General features: G+C 37.5%; 1 protein-coding gene across 2 annotated transcripts; it reads left to right on the top strand.

The window, feature by feature from the left end:
* On the top strand, positions 1-27,966 carry ZBTB10 (zinc finger and BTB domain containing 10). Of its 2 annotated transcripts, XM_065902534.1 has the most exons (6): positions 1-951; positions 10,491-11,379; positions 22,605-22,703; positions 25,766-25,942; positions 26,143-26,315; positions 26,558-27,966. In XM_065902534.1, exons 1-6 carry the CDS (start codon positions 1-3, stop codon positions 26,861-26,863), a joined length of 2,595 nt encoding a protein of 864 aa, XP_065758606.1. In that variant the 3' UTR covers positions 26,864-27,966. The 2 variants fall into 2 exon arrangements, with proteins under 2 accessions (XP_065758606.1, XP_065758607.1); XM_065902535.1 differs by lacking the exon at positions 25,766-25,942.

Below are 27,966 nucleotides of genomic sequence, written 5' to 3'. Positions count from 1 at the left end.
ATGTCGTTCAGTGAAATGAACCGCAGGACGCTGGCGTTCCGAGGAGGCGGGTTGGTCACTGCCAGCGGCGGCGGCGGCTCCACGAACAATAACGTTGGCGGGGAGGCCTCGGCTTGGCCCCAGCAGCCCCAGCCAAGACAGCCCCCGCCGCCAGCGCCGCAGCCGCTCAATGGGCGGGGGGCCGACGAGGAAGTGGAATTGGAGGGCCTGGAGACCCAAGACCTGGAGGCCTCCGCCGAAGAAACCAAGGAGTTGCTGCTCCCCCAAGACGCGGGCGGCCCCACCTCGCTGGGCGGCGGTGGCGCCGGGGGCCCCCTGCTAGCGGAAAGGAACCGTCGGACTCTGGCCTTTCGAGGCGGCGGCGGCGGCGGGGGGCTTGGCAACAATGGCAGTAGCCGCGGCCGCCCTGAGACCTCGGCGTGGCCCCTGAGGCATTTCAATGGGCGAGGGCCGGCGGCCGTGGAGCTGGAGCTGGACGCGCTGGAGGGGAAGGAGTTGATGCCGGACGGCGCGTCCCTGAGCGACAGCACCGAAGACGAAGAGGAGGGGGCGAGCCTGGGCGACGGCAGCGGGGCGGAAGGAGGCAGCTGCGGCAGCAGCAGGCGGTCGGGCGGCGATGGCGGGGACGAAGCGGAGGGCAGCGGTGTGGGAGCTGGAGAAGGAGAGACTGTCCAGCACTTCCCGCTCGCGCGGCCCAAGTCCCTAATGCAGAAGCTCCACTGCTCCTTCCAGACCTCCTGGCTCAAAGATTTTCCCTGGCTGCGCTATTCCAAGGATACTGGCCTTATGTCTTGCGGCTGGTGCCAAAAGCCCCCCGAGGACGGAGGAAGCGGGGATCTGCCCCCAGTGGGGCACGACGAGCTTTCGCGAGGGACCCGCAACTACAAGAAAACCCTCCTTCTGAGGCACCACGTCTCTACCGAGCACAAACTCCACGAAGCCAACGCCCAGGTACGATATATGTTGCTCCTGCTTTTTCAGCTCTTTGGGGGAAAGGTTTATCAGTTAAAACTCACTCTCCTGGGTGAAGACATCTTTTCTGTTGGGAGAGAGGTGTAGGGAGCTTAGGCGTGGGGGGTTCAAAAGCCTGGGAATAAGTTTTCAAAAGTTAACCGGGGGAGTTGGGGGGAGGGGAAGGAATGACAATTTTCTAATCGTAGCGCTGAATTTGATTTAATTTTTTTCATGACTCAGATTTCTTTGCCCGTCAGACTGAATCAGAAGGAAAGTTTAATAAGCGAGATTGAAGGTTTTAACCCTGTAAGGTTGGCTTTGTGGTTAGAATGTTATTAGCTGTGATTTTAGAAAAGCTGCTTTAATGTTGGTAGTCTTTTAACGTGGTGTTGGAAGTCAAATCTGGTAACTTTGAAGAATTAAACTCTTTCCTTAACCTTTGACGCTACCCCTTTTAGGAGAACATCCAACCGAGAAAATTCTTTTTATCATGTCAGAATAACGTGAAATATGAGAGTAGTATGTAAATGTAGAGGAAACTCTTTGGATAAGACTTCGTGAATGGTTATACTAAATTCATCTCCTTAAACTTTTTGTTGAACTTCTCTTTCCAAAGGTATGCTTTTGGTAAATTGTGGTAGTTTTTACTTGCTTCCTTCTCTCCAGATTTCTGTGCTGAGATTTTCCGTAATCCCCTTTTTCAAAAAGTTTACATATAAATGTGGTTTACTTTCAACTTAGGATATTTGAAATGCTGAATGTAAAGTTATTTCTACCAACTAGTTGATTCGAACTGGTAGAGAATGTATTTACCAAAATCATAAGTTCTTAGTTATAAAACAGGTAAACGGTACTTCAGTTCTTCTTAGATCTTGTCTTAGTATTTCTGGACTAAAGATAATAGCCTTATCATTTTGATAATCTCTTTTCAAGCCAAGCAGATGTTAATCAATCCTCTTAAGACAACCTGTGGTTGTGGTTGGAATTCATTCTTTTGTATCGGTAGCCAGGCGTTGATTTCAGAAAGTCACCTTTGAGATACTAGTCCCTTTGTGTGTTGGAATGATCTTGCTGTTTAGAACACTTTTAGTGGAGTTAATTAGGCACTAATAACCCTATAGCCCAGAAATTTCTCAGAAGTTGAGACTTTAACGTTAAAGCATAGGGTTGTTTTTCTCAGGTGGGTAATGGTAACAGTTTTTGCACAACTTTTAGTTGCCTAAGCCCTACAAGGAAGGTCATTTAAAGATGTAAGGCCCGGAAAGGTTAAGTAAATTGTCCCAAGTCTTACAGTTCTTGGTTATAAATGAGACTAGCCTTTATAAGGAATGTTGCAATGGAGGAAGGAAAAAAAGATTTTGGAGTAAATCTAGGTTCACATCTCAGCTTTCTGCAATTACTAGCTTTGTGAGCTTGGGCATTGGAGTGCCAGACTTGTCTTCTGTATGCCAAACACAGATGTCCCTTATTTTGGCAAGTAATTATTCTGCTCCCATTTTACAGAAGAGAAGTCTAGAGGCTTCAACGCAGTATATATTCCTGAAGCTAAGTAGTGTGATGAGGTGTGGAGGGCTTGTGAAAATGAAAGTATGCTTTTCTAAGTGATGAGTTGGTTATTTGGAAAAATCTTAAAACGACAATCAAACTTGAGTTTCCTTAATTCGGTGGACCAGTTATTCTTCTTTGTAGTCTATGTAGGCAGATCTGAATGGGAGTGCAGATTATTACAATTAGCTGCTTAGTGAACCTGGAATCAGAGGAAGAGGGAATTAGCTGGATAACCTTATGATAGACTTAGCATGGTGTATTCCTCTCCCATAGGCATATATCTGGATTAGGGAATTCATCCCTAGGTAAAACCTTTTCTAAACTTAATCCCTGAATTATCCCTCCCTTACCCTTTGCCCCCTTGAAACTCCCTTTTTACAATATAATCTGCAGACCAACTTCTTGCTCTTAGGACATTATTTCATTAGTCTGAGAATAATACAATTTAGTAAGTCATTCCTATTTGTCTAAGGCTATTTATTGGTTCCCTTGATTGGATTTTGGATGATTCCATCAGTTTCCATCAGTTCCAGTCTGAACTGATTCTAATCATTTTTATTTTCATTCTAAGTTTGGGGTTTTACCTTGTAATTGACCCCAGGTATCACCTATCGGATCTTTTTGTCTTGTTAATACATGAGTGACAGGTTCAAGAACTGACTTATTTCTTCCTATGCACAGTTAATCATTTTTTTTACATTGCTCTGCAGATTTTGATTACCTGCAGGAGGCAGTATAACACAGTCTGTAAGAGCATTCTTGAGCTTAAAAGTAGGGGGACCTGAGTCCTAATCCTCTTTCTTGACAGGCAAATGAGTTGATTTCCAGTCATGTATGCAAAGTGTATATGCCAGCACCTAGTCACTAAGTAAATGATAACCATTATTTATTATCACCATTACTTATTGTCTTTGGAAATAACTGTAACTGCGGTGGGGGTAGCTGGTACCTCATATCTCAGTGTTATCAATTTTCTCAGTTTGCAAGCCACTTAATCTCATGGAATCACTCTTGATTCTAGAGAACAAACCAGTTTTTTCCGTGCTTTTAGAGACTTTGGCCATTCAGGTTCTTTGAACATTCTCATCGCATTTGCAGTTTTTCTCATCTTCATGAAGAGTATCTTGCATGAGCTTTCTCCTGCCTTAAAATTACTGAAATAGTTTTGTAGTTCCTCAGGCAAGAATTAAGTGTGAAGTTGGGACTTAGTTCACTCCCTTTATTCCCCCTCCCCACTTTTTTTTTTTTTTTATTTTAAGGAGTCTGTTTTTTGTGAGGAGTTTAACCAAATCTTAGTATGTGAATAAGGGTTATTTTACTTTTTCTTGTGATTTCTGTAAGGGAAAAATCATAGTGGTGGCTAAGAGACTGTGGCATATTTTTAGGGGGAGGGGGCTGCCTTACTACTTGTGGTTGGGATCCCTGACTGGTGATGGAACCTGTGTCCCCTGCAGTGGAAGTAACCACTGGACTGCCAGGGAATTCCCAGTGGCCCATTCTTAAAACCTTTGATATTTTGTTATTTTGATGTTGATTGTTAAGGATTGCTCGTGCAAGAGTCTGCAGATGCTCTCAGAATCTGTTCTGTAGCGTTCTATTTCTGAGAAATCCTTGTAATTTATAAGGATGTAAGGGACAACATATAATTTCTATTTTGAGTAACAACTGACTATATATATCTGCTTCGGTGATTAGCTTATATAAGATTTGACCATCTGGCCCAGAGGACTTTAAAATTGCTTTAACAACACGGATTACCACTGTATCTTGGTTCAGATCACTTTCTACCCAGTTGGGAAATTTTCATTGCCTAAATCACACATTCTGTCAACTCTTTCCAGTTTAGTAAGCCTAAAACATGTGTTCAAGTGTGTTATTGTTATAAATTTAGTTAATCTTTCCAGAAAGTAAATACTTAATTCAAATCAGTGATCTGATGAAAATTACTAATTGGAATATGTTGGTGAGCAGCAAAAGCAAAGGTGAGACAGCACTCCCAGCCTTCATTGCATTTGGCAAAAATTAAATTGTTTTTTAAGGATTTTGAAAGAAAGACTGAAAACCTTTCACTGGGAAGGAGAAATAGGTATTACAGACAACCACGGAGCCTACAGTTCATTGAATAACCGATTTGTATAATATTTATATAGGTTCTAGAAGTCATTCCTTGTGTTTGTAAAAACTGATTCCTTTTCTCTTGTGTTTTTGACTATGCTTTATAATGTGTCTAGGGACTTCTTTCTCTTAAAATATACCTATTAGGTAGATTCCAAGGCACTGAAGATAAACCTATGTAAATAAGACATTTTTCTGACCTCAAGAAACTTGTATTCTAGTAAGGAGAGAGAGAGACATTGCAGTTAAATGATACTACCATGTTAGAAATATATTCAAGTTACAGTTAAGACACTAAAGGAAGTCATCATTCTATTTGTGAAGGTTGGGAGAAGCTTGTAGAATTGGCTCCTAACTTGTGTTAAATGAGTAAGTGTTGAAGAGGGGAGGGCATTCTAGGCATTGCAGTTGGAAACAGCTTGAGCATAATGGAAGTTGATGCCTTGATGTGTCTGATAAGTAGATGATTTAATTCAGCAGGATGAAAAATTAAGTTTGAGTGGGTAGACTGCAGGTTATGGATGATCCTTTCATGTTGAAATGACTGTATTTTTTCTCTTGGGCAAACCATTTAGCAGTTTTAAGGAGAGGAGAACCACAATGAAATATGTGTAAGTTGATGTGTAGAAGCACCTGTTGGTATGTATGTGGTTTTTGAGGAGAGCTGGTAATAAAGCATATTTTTGGCACATAAAATTGGCTGGAAGTTGTAATCACCTGAAGACATCTACAATCCCAGACCTATAGATCTATAATTTCTGGGGATAGTATTAATAGTTAAATTGCAAGAGAAAATGTCATCACTCAAGAGAAGAGATATTGATTTCAAAGGAGATATTCCTTTCTTTATCTACTGACTTACATAATTTGTCAGTACTACTGGCAGGCATTTATTTTGCATCATGCTCACTATGGCCTTGTTTGTCCTCATACTAGAAATGGAGTTTGAGTTTTAGAATTTGGGTTTGTAAATGGACATTGATATTTTTATTCTTTTAGTATACCATTCCAGTGGGTTGCTGCAACAAAAGATTTTTATGTTTTTAATGCTTTTATTTTACACTTTATATTTGAAATATCTTTTTTTCCTACTTATCCATTTATCAAAAGGGGACTAGAATTCTAGGTAGGGAAGTAAATACTAAGTACTTGATTAGCCAGTAACATTTTCTAATCATTTGTGAATTGACTACAGATAGCTAACTGCAGCTGAATTTCTCTCTCCCCCGTCCCTCTCAGAAGAATGGGGAGTCTGGGTAGTGTGATCTTGGGTTCTCTACAGTAGCAGGTGTTATCCAGTTCTCCCAGCTGGAATGCTGTGAACACCCTATGATCTCCCTCCACACCTCTGCCTTGAAATCTAATTACTCACTCAAGTTTGGATTTTACTTTAGAAATTGTCTGGGCTCTGCCTCACTTCCCCTCCCCCATGACTGTTACCTGTCTTACCCAGTTAAGGTCCTTGTTGGTTGTAGGTATGCTGCACACCTAACAGGGGCTTGCCCTGGTCACAGTATTTCCAGTGTCATTCCCTAGTAATTATCCTCCACTTTGCGCCCAGTCATCTCTTTATCAGTTGATTCAGTCAGATCATTCTAAAGCTCTGTAGGCACCTATACCCTTGGTCTTTAATCTTGTGCAGGATTCAGATCTCTAGATAATCTGGTGCAAGTTACAGACACTTAGCTCCAAAAACATTAAGAGCATATTTGCATTTCTTGGGCTTTTTTGGATCACCTTGAAGTTCTTCATAAATCTAGAATTGTGAGCATGCTGTAGACATCCTTGGTTTTTTCTCATGCTGTCTGATTTGCTTAGAATCTCATCCTCTCCTTCCACTCTAGTATCCTTCCAGGCTCTGCTCAGACTTTGTTTCAAAAAAAGATCTCACCCAAACCCCTCCAAAAACTGGATTAGGTGCACCACCTCTTTGCTTTCTTAAAGCTCTTGTTATACTCTTCAGTATCTTAAGAATCCTGCTCAGTAGTAATAACTTCAGGCTGAGAACAAAATCATTTTGGGTTCCCAGTATAGAATCTGTCTGATACAGAGACATTCATTTAGTGCTTATTAAATAAGTGAGTAAAGTCAAGATTTTTCAAGCTTTTAGCAGCTTTTTCTCTGATTAAAATATTTACTTTTGGCCTCTCTGGAAATAAATTTGAAGATAATAAACAGGATTTTAACCAAATGTATACTTCTATATTTTTTTAATTTTGGAAGAGTTAATTAAGGTCTCTAAAAATAATTTTACTTATGGGCATCTCCACAGATAAAAATAACAGGAGACTTTTCATATTTATAGAATCTCTGGTGTAACACATTGTTGTTTTTTTTTTTTTTTAAATCTGAATGTCTGTTTCCTTAGTCTCTCCTTGTTTATCTAATTTAGACTAATGCTTGGCTAAGTTGTGTTTTCCTTTTTGGGAAAGGGAATAGAAATTTTTCCAACTAGTCTTTAAAAAAATCAGTTCTGGAAATAATGTAAACCTTTTTATCAGTGTATTTTTATCAGTGGTATCTCATGTTTATCAATATACTAAGAATGGACATAGAATGTTAAAGAGGGAACTGGAGAGACAGAGATGACTTGAGTTCTTAGGGACCTACTGTTATTTTTGTCTTTAGTTACTAGGAATTTATTTGGTTTAGCAAGTATTATTGGCAGTTTATTTTAGTGCTTATCCTGCTTTATTTTACCCATATCCTCAAATAATACTCCCCTTGTAGAGTACATGTACTCTTGACTGGTAAACTCCTCCTTGTGGAGAGCATATATAACATGTGCTACAGAAACATGGCACAGTGCTCTGATCAGTACTGAAGGAGAAATTGCTGGGGCTGTTTGTAGCATGTAACATTACTATTCTGTTTCAGTAGTAATGAAGAAAAACAGTTGTTGAATAGTGTGTTTGGCTTGTATACCTTGTGTCAAAAGTGGAATGGACAAATATTTTGGTGGATAGGCTTTTCTCTTTAAGTTATTTTTAAAAATTAGGACATTTGGTGTGATAATGGCAGAGAATTACAGAAATTGGGACTGGCCCAGAAATTTCAGAACACGGTGACCATGGCCTAAAATGACTGCTGTGACATAGCCACTTCCTTCTTAAAGTGTTTTGAACTGCTTAATGCATAAACTTAAAGCACTTCTTGACTTGTAAAGGCAAATTCACTGCTTCCACAGACACTTTACAATGTGCTGCCAAATTTTTTGCTCTTACTGTTACTACAGTATCTGTTAGAACTTTGAACCAAATGAGCTTTGCTGGGCAGGTATGACATGCACAGCAAAGCTTACTTTAAGCCTGCATCATAGAGCAATGTAGTTTGGAAATTTTCTGTAGTTAGTAGAGAGCATAAGCAAATTAATAATAAAAAGTCTTACTTAGATAGCCTCATAAACAGTATGATGAGTCTATAGAAAATTATAGCAGTAACGACTTTGGACATTTTTACTATTCATTTAGTTATTTATAGAGTCCTAAACATTTCCCATCCCTTTACTAAGTATTTGGAAACTTCGCAGCATACTGGTTTTATATACAAGGTATAAAAGTTAAAATATCTTTTTACCTCACTTACTTTCTTCCAGCCCCCGGAAGCAAAAACTTAATCATGAATTAATTGATTACTTCATCTGTGGCTGTTAGCAGTTTTTGCTTACGATTGGGTGTCTTTAATAGGAGGAGAAAATAACTGATTTAAAATATGGGCCATTTTGGTATGATAGAGCAAGAATGTGGGGGTGGCGTTGGAGTATAAATGTAATTAATGATGCACTCCCCTGGGAGGCAATAGGGATGCTGCCAAGGGTCAGTTGGAAGTGCAGAGGGAATTATCTGCTTCCTGTGCTTCATTCTGTAGTGACCATATACTCCAGATTTGCGATCTGTAATGTTTCCTTATTGCTGTGAAATACTGATGTGTCCTGAAATTCTGGCATTTTTATTCTGTTTCAGTTGACTTCTCATACCTGGAAACAGCACGAAAATTCTTAGATGGATCATGTGATCTGGTTTAGTTTCAGGATTATTATATGCCTGACCCACTGTATTCAGAATTCAGAATAGAACCTAATGTTTGTGTGATTAAGCTATACCCATGAGGTTGCTTCCCAGGTGATGCTAGTGGTAAAGAATCTGCCTGTAGTGCAGGAGACCCAGGTTCAATCCGTGGGTCAGGAAGATCCCCTGGAGGAAGGCATGGCAACCCACTCCAGTATTCTTGCCTGGAGAATCCAAGGGACAAGGGAGCCAGGTGGGCTACCCAGTCCATAAGGTAGAAAAGAGTCGGACAAGGAGAGAGTTGGCACAGCTGAAGAACCTGAGCACAGAACAGCACACGTGGTGGGGTTGAATGGAGATGTGGGATTGCTTGGAATCTTACCACCATTTGCAATATTCTATGAGAATCTTTTTGCAGTCCTAACAACTTTGTTCCCTACGTCCTTCTCCCTGACCCCCATTGTCTATTCCTCTCCAAGCATATCAGTCCTCCCAGCATCCGACAATCTAGTATGTATCTTTTCTGTGTTTTTCTCAGACTGTCTGCTCCATAGACCTGTATATATGTGTCTTATTATTTTATAGTATCAACTTGTATTTAGTATTTTGTGCCAAAGAAAATAATGAATCTTTAACACTTAATAATAGACACCTGCCTAACTTAGGGAGCTTATCCACCTAGTGCCTGGAGAAGGAAATGGCAACCCACTCCAGTATCCTTGCCTGGAGAATCCCATGGACAGAGGAGCTTGGCGGCCTACAATCAGTGGGGTTACAAGAGTCAGACACGACTTAGCGACCAAACCACCACCACCCACCTGGTGACTCTGTGAGTAGGGCCTGAAGTTCTTATTTAGAAACACTCCTAGTACTTACCGCTTTATTAGTTTAAGAAAGGACACACAGTTAATAATTAGTGTAGGCAGCATTCCAAAATCTAGATCACATTCCTTTATTCTTGCTGTCAATACAGGAAATTACGGTAATGTAGTGATGCTAAACTGAACTGTAATGAGTAATTAAAAGATTGATAAGAGGGAAGATTATAAACATTAAGTATTTTGAGTTCAGGAATTTTACGTGATGGGTAGTATTTATGACCCTACAGAGATAAGTCATTTTGAAAATTGATTGGGGATTTATATAACTGGGTATTCCTGTAGTTTGAAGTGCATTTTTTTAAATTAGGGTCTTACCTTACTTTCTGTTTCAGTTCAGTCGCTCAGTCATGTCCGACTGACTGCATAGTTAGATATGATTAACTTTGTTGAGCTAAATTGTCTGACTCAGTATTTGCCAAGACTTTTAAAATTCATTTTTTTAATAATGTTAAATAGAATGAGATGCTGAGCATATTTTAATTGAAATATTTTAAGTTCAACCAGAGAAACTACTGGGTTATTAGCAGTTACAGAGATAAGGCAGATTAATTTGATCACTTGATTTGTTGGATCTCAGTTCCCTGACCAGGGATTGAACTCAGGCAATGGCAGTGGAGTCCTAACCACTGGACCACCAGGGAATTCCCTGTTTTAATTTTGAATAATTCTCAATCCATGTCTTCAGCTATATTTGGAAAGATAGCATGATATGTGATACACAGTATTCTTTAAATGAAATTCTAGTCCTCAGGATGTTTCTATTTTTTTTTTTTGTATGATAGTGGATTGCGGCAAGCTCTTTACACCCTTTCTCTTAATATTTAGATTGTGAACACCTCAGTCTCAAAATATGTAATGATTACTAACAGATTAGTGTATTTGATAGTGCTTTTAAAAAGTTACATTGACAATGATTTGTTGTCTTTGATATGGAGGCTTTAAAAAGTAAATAAAATTTAATGTTAATGTTTTCCATCTATTGCAGGAGTCAGAAATACCATCAGAGGAGGGATACTGTGACTTTAATAGTAGGCCAAATGAGAACTCTTATTGCTATCAACTTCTTCGACAACTAAATGAACAGAGGAAGAAAGGTATTCTTTGTGATGTCAGCATCGTGGTGAGCGGAAAAATCTTTAAAGCTCATAAGAACATCCTGGTTGCAGGCAGCCGTTTCTTTAAGACTTTATATTGCTTTTCAAACAAAGAAAGCCCTAACCAAAACAATACTACCCATTTAGATATTGCTGCAGTTCAAGGTTTTTCAGTCATCTTGGACTTCTTGTATTCTGGTAATCTGGTGCTCACAAGCCAAAATGCCATTGAAGTAATGACAGTGGCCAGCTATCTTCAAATGAGTGAAGTTGTTCAAACTTGCCGAAATTTCATTAAAGATGCCTTAAATATAAGCATTAAATCAGAAGCTCCAGAGTCTGTAGTTGTGGACTATAATAATAGAAAACCAGTTAACAGAGATGGCCTGTCTTCATCACGGGATCAAAAAATTGCCAGTTTTTGGGCAACACGAAATCTTACCAATTTGGCAAGTAACGTAAAAATTGAAAATGATGGTTGTAATGTCGACGAGGGCCAAATAGAAAACTACCAAACGAATGACAGTAGTTGGGTCCAGGATGGTTCACCTGAATTGACAGAAAATGAGTCTCAAGGCCAAACAAAAGTGTTCATTTGGAATAATATGGGCTCCCAGGGGATTCAAGAGACTGGCAAAACAAGGAGAAAAACCCAAGCTACAAAGAGATTTGTTTATAATATACCACCTAATAATGAAACAAATTTAGAAGATTGCTCGGTGATGCAGCCACCTGTTGCCTATCCAGAGGAAGATTTGTCATTCATCAAGGAAGAACCAGGTAAATACTATATTGAGTATATACAGAGGTGTGTCGATTTTTATTCTCATTTTGTTTGGATATAATCTTGTGTGTATTATTAAAGTCATGTACATAAGAAATAGTAAATTTGAGTCTTTGTAATAGAAGGGAAAAAATGACTCGGACAATCACATATCTTATATAATCTTGTATCAAATGTAAGATTTGGTATATCTTAGTTTTTTCTCTACACGTGTATGTTGTGGGTTTCTCAAAGGTTGTGTTAACTAATCAGGAATTGGCCCGTATTTTATGACATGTGGACGCTATGTGTAGTTCTTTGATTGTCCTGGTCTGTAGCCTCTGCTCACTTTTTGTACCCAGTGCTGGAAAAGATAAAATCTTTGGTTGTAATATGTGATTCGTTTGTCATTTCAGAACATTTTTGAGATTTAGTTAACATTCTTTACTCTCAGTTTTTTGTAGTTAAATATTTGCCTTACAGAATTTTCCAAAAGTTAATGGGATTCTACTTTGTTTAGAACCACTCACTGTTCTGTTCTTCCCGTAAATCTCACAGAAACTGGAATATTTTAAGTTTGTCCTACTGTTTCCTCATTTTCATTCTCATTTGCATTAGTTAAGAGAGTCCTCTGAGACCTTTCTCTTGACTATAAGAATCTTTACATATCACATCTTGTAGGTTTTTTTTTTTAAATGAAGTGAGGTGGACCATTGTTGAAGAGTGAAAATAGATTTGAAACTTTAACTTAATTGTCTGTGTGTAACTTACTTTTATTTGAAGTAGTCCAGTGGGTTTGAGGTTTTCCTTTGTGGACCCCAGATTTGACCATGTCCACCACTGTCATATATCATTTAGTGCTTGTGTTGCCTCAGAGGTCTGTAACTATTCAGTGCCTGATTTATGTGATGGTGATCACCTGGGGATGGAGTGCTTTCCATTTAAAAGAATCATTGTTTTTAATTCCCAAAGGGCAGAATGCCATAATCCTGTGAAATGGTTTCCCTGGCTGTTTAGGTTTGGGTTTAGTTTTCACTGGTAGAAATCATGTGGAAATCAGTATACATGTATAATGAATACTGTTTGCTGAGCTTTCCCCTCCAACTTGTCGAGTCTTTAGCAATAAAATCCCAGAGGTGGTTTCTTAAAAGTATTAATGATAGACTTAGCAGCACTTTGTTTTGGCTTAATTTTTAATGTAGAAGATATTGAGTCAGTTCTCAGAACTGCATTTTTTTTTTTTCCTACTGCATGAATTACTCAGTTAACAGTATGGTGGGAGACCTATAGTGCATTTTTAAAAAATATATATAGGTACATGGAATATAAGGAGTAAGATTTTTTTTGCGTGGTAGTTGATTGACAAAACTGACTAAGCTAACCTCATTCTTAAAACTAATGCCACACATAATTGGAGTGATTCAAAGAGAAGAAAAGCAGTATTATTTAGAACCACAGTGAATACTTAAAAAAAAAATAGCGTTACTGGTGATTATCATCTTAGCAAGCAACTCCTAGCTGAGGTTTTATCAATGCACTAGGTCTATTATAATTTTTGGTAGTCTAGTATGCTTTTATCTTTGATAGCTTATAAAAGATAATTCTGTCAAATTTGATTATATCAGTGATGTGCTACATTCCTGCTGTTAAAACTTTAACAACTTTTTGATGCCTCTGAATCCACCTTCATTCAGTGGCAGAAAATCCTATAAAAGCTAGAACATGATATGATACAGAGCTAGAAAATTTTTACTGTAAAAGCACCAAGCGTAAATATTTTGGGGTTTGTTGGTTGTGAACTCAGTTACTTAACTGTCAGTGTAGTGTGAAAGCAGTCATAGAAAGTATGTAAACAAATGAACAGGAGTGTGTTCAGGTAAAGCTTTATTGCCAGCCCTTGGTGTAGAGCAGTGGGTCTTAATCATGGCTGCATGTTGGCATTGCTTGGGAACTTTAGCCATCATGATGCCTGACTGTCCCTTCCAGGGATTTAGGTTTATTGGTTTGGGATGTGGCCTGGTAGTTGAAATTTTTGTCAGCTCTACAGGTGATGGTGCTGTGAGTCACTGATAGAAGAAAGAGCCCAAATTGAATCAGGTTTTGTAAATGAGTTCTGCTATTTAACTATGTTACCTTAACCAAATTAAGCTAAACACTGGCCCCCAGTTTCCTCCTTCTTAGACTATGCTACTTTTTTAGGGTTATTTTGAAAAATGACAAAATATAAAAAACAGCTGTCGTGGTCATCTTATTCCCCCTTAAAGATTAAGATTTTTTTGAAATCATTTTTCCAGTGCAGTGTACTTTGTACCAGATTCTTGATAGGTGGTCTAATAGCCTCAGCTTGACCATTTGTTTTCATGTAGGATGAATATGATTATAAGGAAGTTACCTTATATTGAGCTAGAATTTGCTTCTCTTTAACTTCCTAATTTTGCCATTTTTAGTAGTATAATCTGAGCCTAACCTCTAATCTCTGATACCTGATAACCTTTCAGGTATTAACATTTAAAAATTTCCCCTGATGTCCCCTTCTTTTAGGCTAAGTGCTGTACCTCCCTCCCTCCTTGTGAATTCCAAACCCTTTTTACCACTTTCTTAACAGTCATAGACAGTTTGTTGGTGCACAGAATTGACTAGAACTCTCCAGGCAGATTCTGAGCAATAAAGAAAGAACATAGTGGGTCTGTATTTACCAGGGTCTTTCAGTTACTGAAAATAGAGGCAGGTTCCATCTTTAGGACTGCCCAACATTAAAACCTTGGCAATTTATAAACTAGTGACCCAGTCTTTTAAAAAATTGAGGCCCATTTAAAACTTCTAGAGGTCCACATTATTGGTTAAACTTTCATTTTTATTTATTGAAAAGATAGTGAAAACTTTCAGTGAAGTAATGCTTTTAAATGTTTAATTTAGAATTCTTTACCTAATCATCTGAAAAGTCATGGTGAATTATGCATTTAGTCTACAAGCAGTGCTTGACATGTTTGGATTTGTGGGTCTCTTGTAGGAACTGTGATTTCCCAGATTGTTTGTAAGCTATAAATAATGTCTTCTTGCCATATACTGTTGAAGGTGGTATTTGGGTGCTTCATAAAGAAATGCAAGATACTGACTGAGATAGGGTTTATCAGAGGTTATATTCATAATGGTATTTCTTTAAAAATCTTAGGCTAGTATATCTATTAGCTGACTCTGCTGGGATTCCCTTCAAATCATTTTTGATTTGTACATGTAAACCTAAGATTAGAAATTAAATTGTATAGTGGCAAAAAGTAACCAGTGCCTTAATTGGTTTACACAGTGTTTTCATCTATACTGTTGGAACAAGTCAGGTGTTAATCCCATTTTTTATCTACTCTGGACTCATGGAACGTGGGCTTTCTGAATCTGTATTTTTGTATTGTTTATGCCAGTCACACTAGAAAGTTGCAGCCATTGTAAATTACTGTACTCTTCGTGTAATACATTTGTATGTATATGCATTCAATAAGATTTTGAAATTTCTGACAAGAAACAAATACAAATAAAATTTTTAGCAATAATAAAATGAGCTAGTCAAGAGTATTAATATGGTTAGCCTCATTAAGCCTTTTATTGGCTCTAAGATAATAAGCAGCCCTTCAGAGTGAGGGAACAGTGGTTCTACAGGATGACAAACTCTGGTACTGAATTCTGAAAGGAATTCCTCCAGTCGGGTTTTGTATAATTGACATCAAGACAGTTTTCTGAAAAGCATTTTCTAGTAAATACAACAGTAGGTTATAAAATTGATTTTTGTCTTTAATAAAAATGTTAAAATTTCATATAGATTGAATTTTTCATAATAATGTACAAATACTCAGATGCACAGTGGTTTTATTTGATCAAAGGATATAATTTAGAGTTTGTAAACAATCTAAAAGCTCCTTTCTCTCATCTGTACTTTTTTTTTGTTTTGTGGCGTTTGTGAATTTTTATTGATCATTACAAGCAGAGTTGAAATCAGGTTTAAACTTTAACGTCTTCAATTTGTGTAATTGGGTTTTGATTGAAAAACATATAATTCAAATGTATAGAAAACAATTTTGAGAGAAGAATGCTCAAACTATATGTCTTTAAGATACCCTAATGAGTCATATTTGAAGTAGTGAATTATTACTTCTACTAAAGTTGTCCAGCAGCCAGTACTTAGGCCCCTAGTGTATTTTGAGTGACACTTGATACAGGGGATCCCTTCAGAGGTTCCAGAATCTTGAAATGCTTGCTTTCTTTATTTTACTTAATTTGGCTGAGTCAGTCTTAGTTGTGTGGGACCCGCCTAGGCATGAGGGCTCCAGAACATGAGGGGTTAGTAGCCCTGCAGCATTGGGATCTTAGTTCCCCAGCCAGGGATCAGCCTGGTGTCCCCAGGTTGTCTGCAAGACAGACACTTCGCTGGACCACCAGGGAAGTTCCTTGAAATGCTTTCTTAATGATCGGGGGTTTTTGTTTGTTTGTTTGAATTTAAAATATTTTTATAGCTTTGAACATTGGCCATCTGATTTGAGACTTTTCCATATTTTGGCCATGCCATATAAAGTTACTGTATGAACTACTTAAAATGTTTAAAAACCATGGAACCTAGACTTAGTAAAGAAGATTTGGACTTGGTTCTGCCACTTAACTTGCCTTAAGTTTATCATACAGAATGTCTCTATAATTAGAAGAAAAGAAAATTTTATAATTATGAAATTTTGAAGGCTGTAAAAATTCACCAAAGCTTTTAAAAAATCATTTTGGCAACAAAACCTGATATTCAATTGGCAGCAAAACCAGTTTGTATTTTTTGCTTCTTTCCTTAAATGTGAACATCCATATGTTTTGTTGCAGAAATACAGTTTGATTATAGGATGCCACCCTTGGATCCCTCTGGGGGTATATCATAGCTATTACTTTTCCTAAAGTCTGAAAATGTATGTATCCTACATCTTAACCCAAACGTTCCATATAGCAGGTTTATGGGCCTGGATTTAGTTCTTTCTTAAGGGATTCCAGATGTACTGCCCTATCTTTCAGGCATCCTTTTGAGTATATTATGAAGAACGAGTTACGAGTGATGTAAGTCACTTTTCTTTAGAAACTGTTACAGTTGGGTAGTCAGTGGTAGTTTGAAGGGCTGATGCTCATTTTAAAAAATAAATGTCCACCATTAGTTAATGGACTGTCAGTTCCACTAATATGTAACACTTCAATATTTAATCTTAAAGGATGATAAGTAACTGTATGGTAGTAGGAATATTCTGCCATCTTTTTTTCCTTCTCCTTTATTTTCCTCTGCCTAGTGTTCCTTTCCATCCCACTCTGCCATACTTGATCCACGGGGTGGCTGCATTAGTGATTATTCTTTTCAAGTTATAAGCATTAAGGAAACAATTTGTATGGTCAGACTGAAACTGCATGTTGAAGAAGGCTTTTGTGGATCAGTTTTAATACTTTCTACCTGCTGAGGATGTTAAGTTTTCTAAAACCTGTTAATTTCAGCCCTTGAGAATTTTTTAAGACTGAATTTTTTATTTCTGATGTAGCCTTAATATTCTGGGGTGACCAGAAGTGTCATAACCAAATACTACTTTTCTGGGACCCCAAAATGACTTTCCACTTCATAAGAGGAAATTTGGTAGTAAAATTTTTGAGTCCACATGAAACTGGGCGAACAGGGTAGATGATATTGCTGTCAAGATTGAGAACTTGTTCACATTAGGATGGCTGTGAGGTAGAAACATGTCAGTATAATGTGATAAATGTTAAAATCAGAAGTATGGCAGAGTGCAGTGGGGGAGGTTCCTGATTTCTAATTAAGAGTTGAAGAAAGCTTCACAGAGTTGGATCTTCTTTTGTGTAGGAGTTTGGCAGGAGAGGGTGCAAAGTGGCAAGAAATTGAAGGGAGTAAGTGAATAGAAAGGGGAGTGTAGTAGGGATAGTGAGGTGGAGTCAATAGGTTAGGGCCAAGTTGTAATTCTCTGACATTGTAATAAATTGTGAATTTTATTTCACAGACTGTGAGCAATGAGAGGTTCTCAATTAGAGGTGGAGTCTTGTTTATTTATTTGCCTTTAACATAAAAGCATTTGGAAGGTGTTATTCGTGGATTGAAGTGGAATAAGTTCTGAAGAGACCTGTTAAGGCCTGGTCATGAAAGAAATAACAACCTTGTTTGAATAGGAGCAAAGAAGAAACAGTGAAGCCTAGTTTTTCACTTGAATCATCACTGAGTTTGGGGGTAAAGGGAGACTATGGTTTGTTGAGTCTCAGCTGCCGTAGAACTGTCAAAGGTGCTTTATATAATACGTTTGCAACTGAATTTACTCATCACTGAAAAAGGAAAAAAATCTTGACTGCAATGAACAAAGGAAAAAAAAAATCTATAACAGTTTATGAAATAAAATTAGACTTAGTCCTCAGAAGCTGTCTTCAGAGAAATTTATTTGCTAGTATATATTTACAAGAAAACAAAAATTGAATAGATCTTACTGAGCTTTTGTAGGACGGAGCTGTCATTGTTTCTATAACCTCGATTTCTGATGTGCACTCGTATGTCATTCTTTTCAAGAATATTTGTGTTTTAAGAAAATCTGGATTAGTCTGCACCTGCCTCATGTGTGGAATTTTGAGAACCAAAAACAGATGGTCAGGAAGACCTCCTTCCCAACACAGTGTTGTTGAGCGCTTACAGGCAGGTGCAGTGCAGAGCACTAGGTGCCCGGAAGTGACGCTTGTGCCCTCTGTGGCCCAAGAGCAACCTATAACCACGTGCCCCAAGGTTAACCTCATTTAATGACATCATGGTTTACGTTCCACTTTATAATTTGTACATTGTTTTTGTTTACTGATGTTACTTTTCATAGCAACCTTGTGAAGTAGGTAGATATTGCTATTCATTTCCTTGTGGAGAAAATAATGTTATGATTGTTAAAATTTTAGGAGAAGGTAAAGGCTGAGGTTTCTACCATGTCGTCCTTTCCATTGGTTGGTAATCAGATTTTTAAAAACCCATGAAGGAGATGTCAGAGAAGAATAAAAAATGAATTCAGAGGTGGAAGTTGCTTCAAAGAGACAAAAATGTATGTAAAGGACAATGACAGCTTATAGCTAGGTACACTTAAAATTTTGGATATTTTTTTTTGGAGGGGAGGGGTTACATTGGACCTTAGTTGGTGTGTGTGATTGTAAGCAAGGATTGAATCTCAGGCCTCCTGCACTGGGAGTATGGAGTCTTAGTCTTTGGACCAGCAGGGAAATACCCAGAGATGTTTTTATTAAATAAAGAGATAAAGTGAAGGCTGGTTTGCTGCAGAATGTTGATAGTTTTTTGGTTTTTTATTTTTTGTTTGTTTTCTAAATTACAAAAAAATTTTTTTTGGACGTGCCACATGGCATATGGGATCTTTGTTCCCTGACCAGAATCGAAACAGTCTTAACCCCTGAGCCACTAGTCCCTGTAGATAGGTTTATTTATTTTGACTTAGCAGTATCACTGAATGGTATTAGTCTCACTGGAAAAGTGAGTATAATTTAAGATGGGTATACTTCTGCACTCTCTCATTTCCAGCATTGCAGTTGTACCTTTTTTAATTGCCTGCTTTCCTGCCAGGTTTGGTGCTCATGTTGTCAGGAGGCAGTGTAATACTGTTAAAGAACAGTGCAACACTCTGCAGTAGCTTTAGTTTCCTGTTAAGGTTGAGGATAAGCATATTCTTACTGCATAAATATGTAGTGAAATTTAATGTGTTGTATAGGAAGATTGCATAAAATCAGGGGTGTGTGCATAAAATCATTATGACTTTATGCATAAAATCAGGGGTGTATTTTTTGTTTGTTTGTTTTGTTTAGGGGGAGGATCACCTATTCACTGGCAAAAATGCATTTGAGAAGGATTTCCATGGGAAGGTCATGAATGTCGTTTATCAGGCTTTATTTTTTAATGTACTTGTTTATGTGTGGCTGCGCTGGGTCTTTGTCGCTGTGCAGGCTTCTCTCTAGTTGCAGGGAGCAGGGGCTCCTCACCGCAGTAAGAGGGCGGCTTGTTGCAGAGCGCTGGCTTTAGAGCACACGTTGGTAGTTACGGTGCACAGGCGTAGCTGCTCGGTGACATGTGCGATCTTCCTGGACCAGGGATCAGACTCATGTTCCTTGCATTGGCAGGTGGATTCTTTACCACTGAGCCACCAGGGAGTTTATTTTTTAACCCTATGCTTTTTTGAGAAGATGATGAATACAAAGAGTTCCTGGCAAAGCAGAATATGATTTTTATATCAAATGAAAGGTTGGTTGCCTGGTTTCTATCTTATTCACATCAACTCAGCTGATTACAAATAAGTTTCCAGATGGTTTGAGATAAGATACAGCAGTGATAGCATGTATTGATTCCTGAGTTAGGTGTGCTTTTATGAAAGCTATTGTCAACCTGGAGGAGCTCACTTGTTTTGAGATTTATTTTTGATAGCAAGAACCAAGTAGTTGATGCCTTTCAAAAGAGTTTTAATATCTGTAGTATGGATATGACTTGTTCTTGTACACAGAAAGAGTTTGTTCAGTCACTTAAGTTGTCCCCAACTCTTTGTGACCCATTGGACTGCAGCACGCCAGGCCTCCCTGTCCCTCACCATCTCCCAGAGTTTGCTCAAACTTGTGTCCGTTTGAGTCAGTGATGCTATCTAACCATCTCATCCTCTGCTGCCCACTTCTCCTCTTGTCTTCAGTCTTTTCACAGCATCAGGATCTTTTCCAGTGAGTTGGCTCTTCACATCAGGTGGCCAGAGGATTGGAGCTTCAACTTCAGCATCAGTCCTTCCAATGAATATTCAGGGTTGATTTCCTTTAGGATTGACTGGTTTGATCTCCTTGCTGTTCAAGGGACCCCCAAGAGGTTTGAGAGTACCACAATCCGAAAGCATCAATTCTTAGTGTTCAGCCTTCTTTATGGTCCAACTCTCACATTCATACATAACTATTGGGAAGACCTCAGAAAGAATTTATTAGCCATCTAGTAAGGTTTTAGGTTGAGGTGAACATTCTGTATTAGTGTCCATGTAGGATTAAAGATCACAAACTAAATCCTGATACTTCATAGATAGGGTAGGAGACAGGAAGTGTCCATTAAGAACTAGCTGAGGAAAGTCTTCAACAATTAACTATAGAATGTTACATAAATAGAAACACCCTATATTTACAAACCTACTTGGCAGAATTTTAAGAAATGCCCTGTACACACTTTAGAATGACTTTTTTTGAAAGATATTGGGAAGAGTAACATTGTTTGAATGATTTTCAAATTTTTTTGAAGTTTTTTTAGTATTTATTTTTGGCTATTCTGGGTCTTACTTGCTGTGTGCAGGCTTTCTCTAGTTGCGGTGAGCTGGGGCTATTCTTTCATGTGGTTTGTGGATTTCTCATTGATTGTTGAAATGCATTTAACTTATCAAAGGAAAGCAGAGTCATTAGATTTCAATTAATTTATGGTTTATGGATGTTTTAGTATTATTCTTTTCTTCCCCTTATATTTTTGCCGTACCATGCAGCTTGTGGAATATTAGTTCTGTGACCAGGGATTGAACCCAGGCCATGGCAGTGAAAGGGCTGAGTTCTATCCACTGGTCTGCCAGGGAGCTCCTGAGATATGTGAAGTTAAAACTTAATAACAGGTTGCAAAGGGCAGACTATTCAAGCCAACAATTAACAGCACCTGTTGAAAAAGCCTTTTAAAGTCATGTATTATGATAAATACTGGGAAAATAAAATCCTAGTTAGTATCCCTGCTATCAAGGAACAGGAAAGGATGAGTGTCTGTTTACTGTTCCTTCTTTACACGTGAACTACTTGTTTATTCTCCTGACTTCCAACCCTTTTACTCTAGGGAGTAACTTCACATTCTACATTTAATGTTAGAGAAAATAAAAGCCAATAGACATGTAGTTTTTAAATGTCTGTCCTCAAACCTCTCTGTGTATGTATACTGATTGTCTAATGCTTCTGGATCCCAGACTTTCTAAGAATCTTACAAATTTGATAATTCCTTCTCTTTGCAATATTTCTCTTTGCAGTGTCCTCTCTTTTTCTTAATGACTTCTTCCTTTCAACATTTAAACATGTTTTCATTTTCACCTTAAAAAACCCAAACTCTTAACTTGTATCTCACTCTATCCCTTTACAGCCAGAATTTTCATTGTCTGTCTTGTGTCTCTAATTCATCTTCTATTCATAACACGAGAGTAGACTGTAGCAGTGGGATGATGCTAGATTCATAAATTATTGTTGTTTAGTCACTAAGTCGTGAGTGACCGACTCTTTTGCTGTCCCATGAACTGTAGCCTACCAGACTTCTCTGTCTGTGGGATTTTCCAGGCAAGAATACTGGAGTGGGTTGCCATTTCCTTCTCCAGGGAATCTTCCCAACCCAGGGATCAAACCTGAATCTCCTGCATTGGCAAAATAGGAACCTGAATATTAGGAAACTTGTATTGTAAATTAAAGAATTTTGAAGATTATCCTAAAAACTGGTCAACCATTGAAGATTTTTAAGTAAAGGAGCACCATAAAACTTGTGTTTTAGGAAGATCTTTCTGGCAATGTTGTGGGAAATGAAGAAAGTATTGTATCTTGGAGCAAGGAGACCAAGAAACTGTTGAAAAGAACTGTTGAAAGAAATCTAGGAGAGTAATGATGAGTTCCTGAATTAAGGCAGTGGTAGAAAAAAAGAGATAAAACAGATTCAAGGGAAATAATTACATCTTCCTTTTACAATTGTAGGAATTAATCTTCCTTTACAAATCTAGTATTAATTGATCTTTCCAATTCTGAACCAGTGCAGAAACAGTAATATTTTATACATCTAGCACTTAGTACTAGGAGCTACAGCTATCTTTTGGATATCAGACACCATACTTGGCTTGTGTTAACTGATTAAATTTCTGTATCAGATCTATGGTACAGGTGGATGCATATGAGGATATTGAGGCATGTGGTCATACAGATGGAGCTAGGGTACCTAATTCACCTTGGCTCTAAGGCTCATTCTAATCCAGTGTGCTGTTATTCCTGTGGCTGAAAAACATGTCTTATGTATGCTTTTATGCCTTGTAGTGTTAAGCACATAGTAGTTACTTAGTACTTGCAAATAGCCTCTATTTAGTCTGCATAAGAAACATTTCCAAGAAGAGAGGGGTGTTTTGGGTGGTGGCTATGGTGTGGTTATAAATAACATACTTCTATATCTCCTTTTCAGATCTGGATGGTGCTCTACTCTCAGGGCCAGATTGTGATAGGAATGTCAGTGCGAATTTATTGACTGAAGCCAACTCTGGTCAAGAAGGAGGTGATGCTGGTAGGTACAGTAGAATTTGAGCAGGAGTACCTTTAAGAGGATTTGAAGTTTGGGAATGTGTATGTGTTTATCAAGGACCTAGAGCAGTTTCTTTTCCTTAAAGGAAAGTGTTAGGTATTAATATAAGCACTTTCAGTCTGTGGCAGCCAATGTTGATTATAGAATTTAGAAGACTGGTAAATACATGAATAGGTGTTTTTTTTTCTTTGAAGGAGACATGTTAAAGCTCTTAAATATCAAAAGCAATTAAGTTGATAGATTGTGGTTTCTAGCCAGTGTATAGATGGCATGAGAATGGTAATTATCAGAATGGTTGACTAGGGTATTTTAACTAATTTTGATGTAAAATAATAGTTTGGTTGTTGATGACTATAGAAAATACCAGTTCTAAATAGTGATATTTATAACTGCTTTGCAGAAAGTGTCCTGCACAAGAAGGCAAAGAATCCATGAGTATTCCAAAGAATAATATAGGTACATTAAAAAGGGAGAAAGCTTTCTTTATAGAATGTCATGCTAATAAATATAGAAGAATGATAAAATACATCTTTTTGCAACCTCCGGGGAAGTAGTTCAAAATCATCATTAGATAGTGAGCCACTATTGCCAGGTTCATCCCGTGATGCCTTGGTGAAGGTTTGTGACAGTATATTATTCCACGGTCTCAGTATCATCCATCTTGATTGTATCATTGATCCAAAAAAAAAAGAGATATTTGCTTGGAGATAGTTGGAAAAAAGTTGAATATGTGGTACGGTTTAAATGATATTCCTAACAAAATAAAAATTCTTGGATGTGATAAAGGCACTATAGTTTATGTAAGAGAAAGTTCTAAAAGATACTGTGTTGAGGGGTAAAGTGATGAAGCACGCAAGTTGTTTTCAAATAGTACATAAAAGGTGTACATGTGCATCCACAGAGAGAAAGCACTCAGCAAAACTAACATTTGTTGAAGCAAGTGATAAAATTTCTATAGCTTTAGAAATCTTTTAAGCAATTGGGACAACAGTGGTACTCCTTACAGAAAGCTCTCAGGGGCTTTTGAATGTACAGTGTGCATGGACCAAAATTAAGCTATAATTCTGAAGAAGCTGCCTTAAGGTGGTTTCTCTTAACTGTTGAAAGAAGTTATAAAAAAGAGTCTTTTTTTTTTTTTTTTTAATTGGCTGCTCTGGGCCTTCTTTCCTGTGCACAGGCTTTCTCTAGCTGCTGAGAGTGGGGGCTTCTCTCCTTACGGAGCAGAGGCTCTGGGTGCGTGCTGTGGTGCAGGGGCTTAGCTGCCCCGAGGCATGTGGAGTCTTCTCGGATGAGGGATCAAACCTGTGTCCCCTGCATTGGCAGGCGGGTTCTTAACCAGTGGACCACCGGGGAAGTCACTGAATGGTGTGTGTCTTGGACATTAAGAAACACGGAGACGAGTAGATAAGCACAGTCCTTGCTCTTAGAGCTTACTTTGTTTTGCTCTGATTTGGACAAGAGCTCTGAGTCATAAAACTCACAACTTTATTTAGAAGTGTGAAACTGAAAATTGATTAACCTTCACAGGCTACTACTCCCAACCTTCCTCCTCACACACACAAATGTGGTGTCTCACTTTACCCCAAAGCAGTGTTACATTACAATTAAAATATGTAATTATGGATTCAGAGGACTTTCCTAACATTAAAAAACAGTAAGTGAAAGTAGTGCCAGTACCAAACAGTTTACAGTAGTAGTAATGAATCACAGCTTTTAAATACATTAGAGATTTTTTTGTATTGTGGATATTAATACTTTCACTTTTTCCTTAAGAGGGAAATCTTTAAATTCTTTTGATTTTTATAAAAGGCAATGTATTTGGCAAATAGATATAGAAAATTGCATTTTCTATATTTTCTATAAATTCTTAGAAAACCCATTTGGCAGGCATTCTTTTATAAAATTGTGTGTATGGGAGAAAAATTGCTAAATTCCTACACAAGTGTGCTATGCGTGTATCCTAGAAGGGGTGTTCAGGCAGAGGACAGAGTAAGTGCAAAGTGCAGAGGCTTTGAAGTAGTAGCCATTTTACCAATGTGGAGTAACACAGAGGCTAGTGTGGTTGGAATAGAATAACCAAGGAAGTAGTTTGGAAGCGAGGGCTAGATCAGTTAAGTTTTTGTAGTATATTGGTAGTCTGGCTTGTACTGTGAGTAAGATTGTTAGTCTTAGCAGACTTTTTAGTTGGAGTAGTATCTGGTTCTGATTTAAAAGTTTTTTTTTTTTTTTACTTTTTAAAAAATGTTTTCATTTATTTTTATTAGTTGGAGGCTAATTACTTTACAATATTGTAGTTTAAAAAATCTGACTGCTGTGTTGAGAATGAGCTCTCTAGGAAGGCACCACGGTGTGACCTTGGAGACAAACTGATGGCTATTGAAAATAATCCAGAGGCAACAATTGATAATGAGTTGGGATAGGGTGGCAGTAGTTATGGGGAATTCTGGATATGTTTACATTGCCAAAGGAGTACTTTCCAAATTTTTATTTAAGGATGAAGTTAGAGAGATTTTGGTAAACTCCCAAATTCATTGTTACCTTGCCCTCCAACGTGTTTGAAACAACAAACAGGGGTCTAATAATATAAGAATTTAACTATCGTAATTACCCGATATTTATACTCATCATCCTTAGGCCACCTTTTCTGTACTGATAGAAGACTATCCCATTCCACAGCTGGACTTCAGGGTGGTATAAGTCTTCAGTGGGAGAAACAGCAACAAGTAAAAGGGTAGTTTCATGTAGTCTCAACATACCATTAAATGGTATTTTTACTCTACTGAATTTTTTTTTCCTGTGTTTAAATTGTATTTTAAATTTTAGTTTGTTATTTATTCTAATACCAGGATATTGTAAATTAGGATAATAAGGTATGAGGCCATCTCAGTTTTAAACTAAAATAGTTTTTTAATATATCTATTTTATATTAGGCTGTTGCTCATATCATGATGCTCATAAAATAGTTTTATATCCATCTTTTTAATTCCAGTAAGAGTCATCTTAATTACCATCATTATATCAAAATCACTTTTTAATTGTATTAGGTCCTTCACATGATTTCAAGTATGGCCTGATGCCTGGCCCTTCTAGCGATTTCAAGTATGGATTGATACCAGGTACTTCAAACGATTACAAGTATGGATTGATACCAGGTGCTTCTAACGATTTCAAGTATGGATTATTGCCTGAATCTTGGCCAAAACAAGAAACTTGGGAAAATGGCAAGTATTAGTCAAAACATCTACAGAGCTCTTATACTGTTTTTATCAATTAATTAAAAGCTTCCACATTCTGGGTTTTAAAAAACTCAGATGGTAGTAGCCATACAATAATCCCTATTCTCAGGAATAGGCAAGCTTTTGACGAGTTTTGTATAATGTATAATAATAAGTGCTTTTTTTGTTGTTTTTAATTCTCAAAGGTGAATCATCTCTAATCATGAACAAGTTAAAATGCCCTCATTGTAGCTATGTAGCCAAATACAGACGAACACTAAAAAGGCATTTGCTCATTCATACGGGAGTCAGATCATTTAGCTGTGATATTTGTGGAAAACTGTTTACTCGAAGAGAACATGTAAAAAGACATTCCCTGGTAAGTAATTTTAAGTGATCATTGAGAAAACTGTGTTTGTTTAAGGTATTTTAACACTATTACCTGCAAATTTTTGTTTTAAACAATGAATGTTACTTGTGAAACCAGTACTGAACTTCATACAGAAAGATAATAGTATATTTACTCTTTGTTAAATGGGAGGTTTAATTTGAGTGGTTCAAATGTATTATATTGTCTGTACTGTCCTAACATTGGATTTTTTTTTTCACCTTTTCAATTAGGTGCATAAAAAGGATAAAAAATACAAATGTATGGTGTGTAAGAAGATCTTCATGTTAGCAGCCAGTGTTGGAATAAGACATGGATCTCGGCGCTATGGTGTTTGTGTAGACTGTGCAGATAAATCACAACCAGGAGGACAAGAAGGTGTAGATCAGGGACAGGATACAGATTTCCCTCGGGATGAAGAATATGAGGGGAATGGTGGAGGAGAAGCTGATGAAGAGCTGGTTGATGATGGAGAAGATCAGAATGATGCATCTCGATGGGATGAATCAGGAGATGTTTGTATGTCTCTTGATGACTAACTGACCTACTATACTCCTCAAGGATGCTGCATTTGGACATAATATGAATCAACAATTTGGATTGTTGAACTTGGAGGCTTGCAAAATATGGTACATGCTGGATGGTAGTTACATTGCTGTGAAAACTGTAGGGTCAAAGCCTTATAGCAAAAAAAAATTTTTTTTTATATTTGCACAGGACTGTACAGCAAACAACCTTGTGGTTGAATTACATGGAGTTCACACATCTTCAGTCAGTTATCAAAGTAAAAATATTTTTTATTTATAGGATATACAGTAAGTATTGGGATCCTCTGAAAATATAATACCTGTTCTTAAAAAGCTTACATTCATGTGCCACTTTAACATGAATGAAGAAAATTCATTTATTAAGAGTACAGTGACAGCTGACCTAATTACTCTGTCCATCAAACCACTCAGGCTAGTTTGTACTAGTAGAGTTTTGTTTCTATTTTTATTTTTATTAATTTTATTTTTTTTTAATACAGATTTTCAGTGAGGGGCCTTTTCAACCCCATTGGTTCTACTTTTCTGTATTTTTCACTTTATTTTGCTTCATAACTTAAACCAAGTCTCTTCTAGTCTTAGGTATTATTTCTCAATTTTGTGCTGATGGGCATGTTTATAAGAACTGGAGAGGTAATTTATTGGAATGAACTAACTGACTTCCTCCATTCCCCGTTTCCTTTCTGACATGAATTTTACTACTTTACAAATGAAGAATGATGTTGCAAAGTACCATGGCGAGGTTGACAAATACCACTAAAATGATTATGATTTAAAAGTAACTTTCTTCTGCTGCTCTAATCTGATAAATGGTTACTATATGACGTTTTCTGACAAGGCATTTGGTTTTGGGTATCTGTTACTTTGGCACTACTCCTGTTTGCTTCTTTTTATTTTTGCCAGTGTACTATACCTCAGTTCTATTTCAAAAGACAGAAGTCTAATTGAAAGAAAAGTCATAAAAATAATAAGTAAAATGATTTGTTTTATAATTTATCCTCCATGTCCAGTTTGGTTAGCTTGTTATGCAATATAAGTGAAATATCAGGTTTTTACTCCTGTGCCCTTTTATCATTAAAATGAACACAAAAAGCTCA

The sequence above is a fragment of the Muntiacus reevesi genome, chromosome 12 (assembly GCF_963930625.1).
Source record: "Muntiacus reevesi chromosome 12, mMunRee1.1, whole genome shotgun sequence".
In the NCBI taxonomy this organism is placed as follows: domain Eukaryota; kingdom Metazoa; phylum Chordata; class Mammalia; order Artiodactyla; family Cervidae; genus Muntiacus; species Muntiacus reevesi.
The sequence above is the reverse complement of the archived record's forward strand: the minus strand, read 5'-3'. Positions and strand labels throughout refer to the sequence as shown.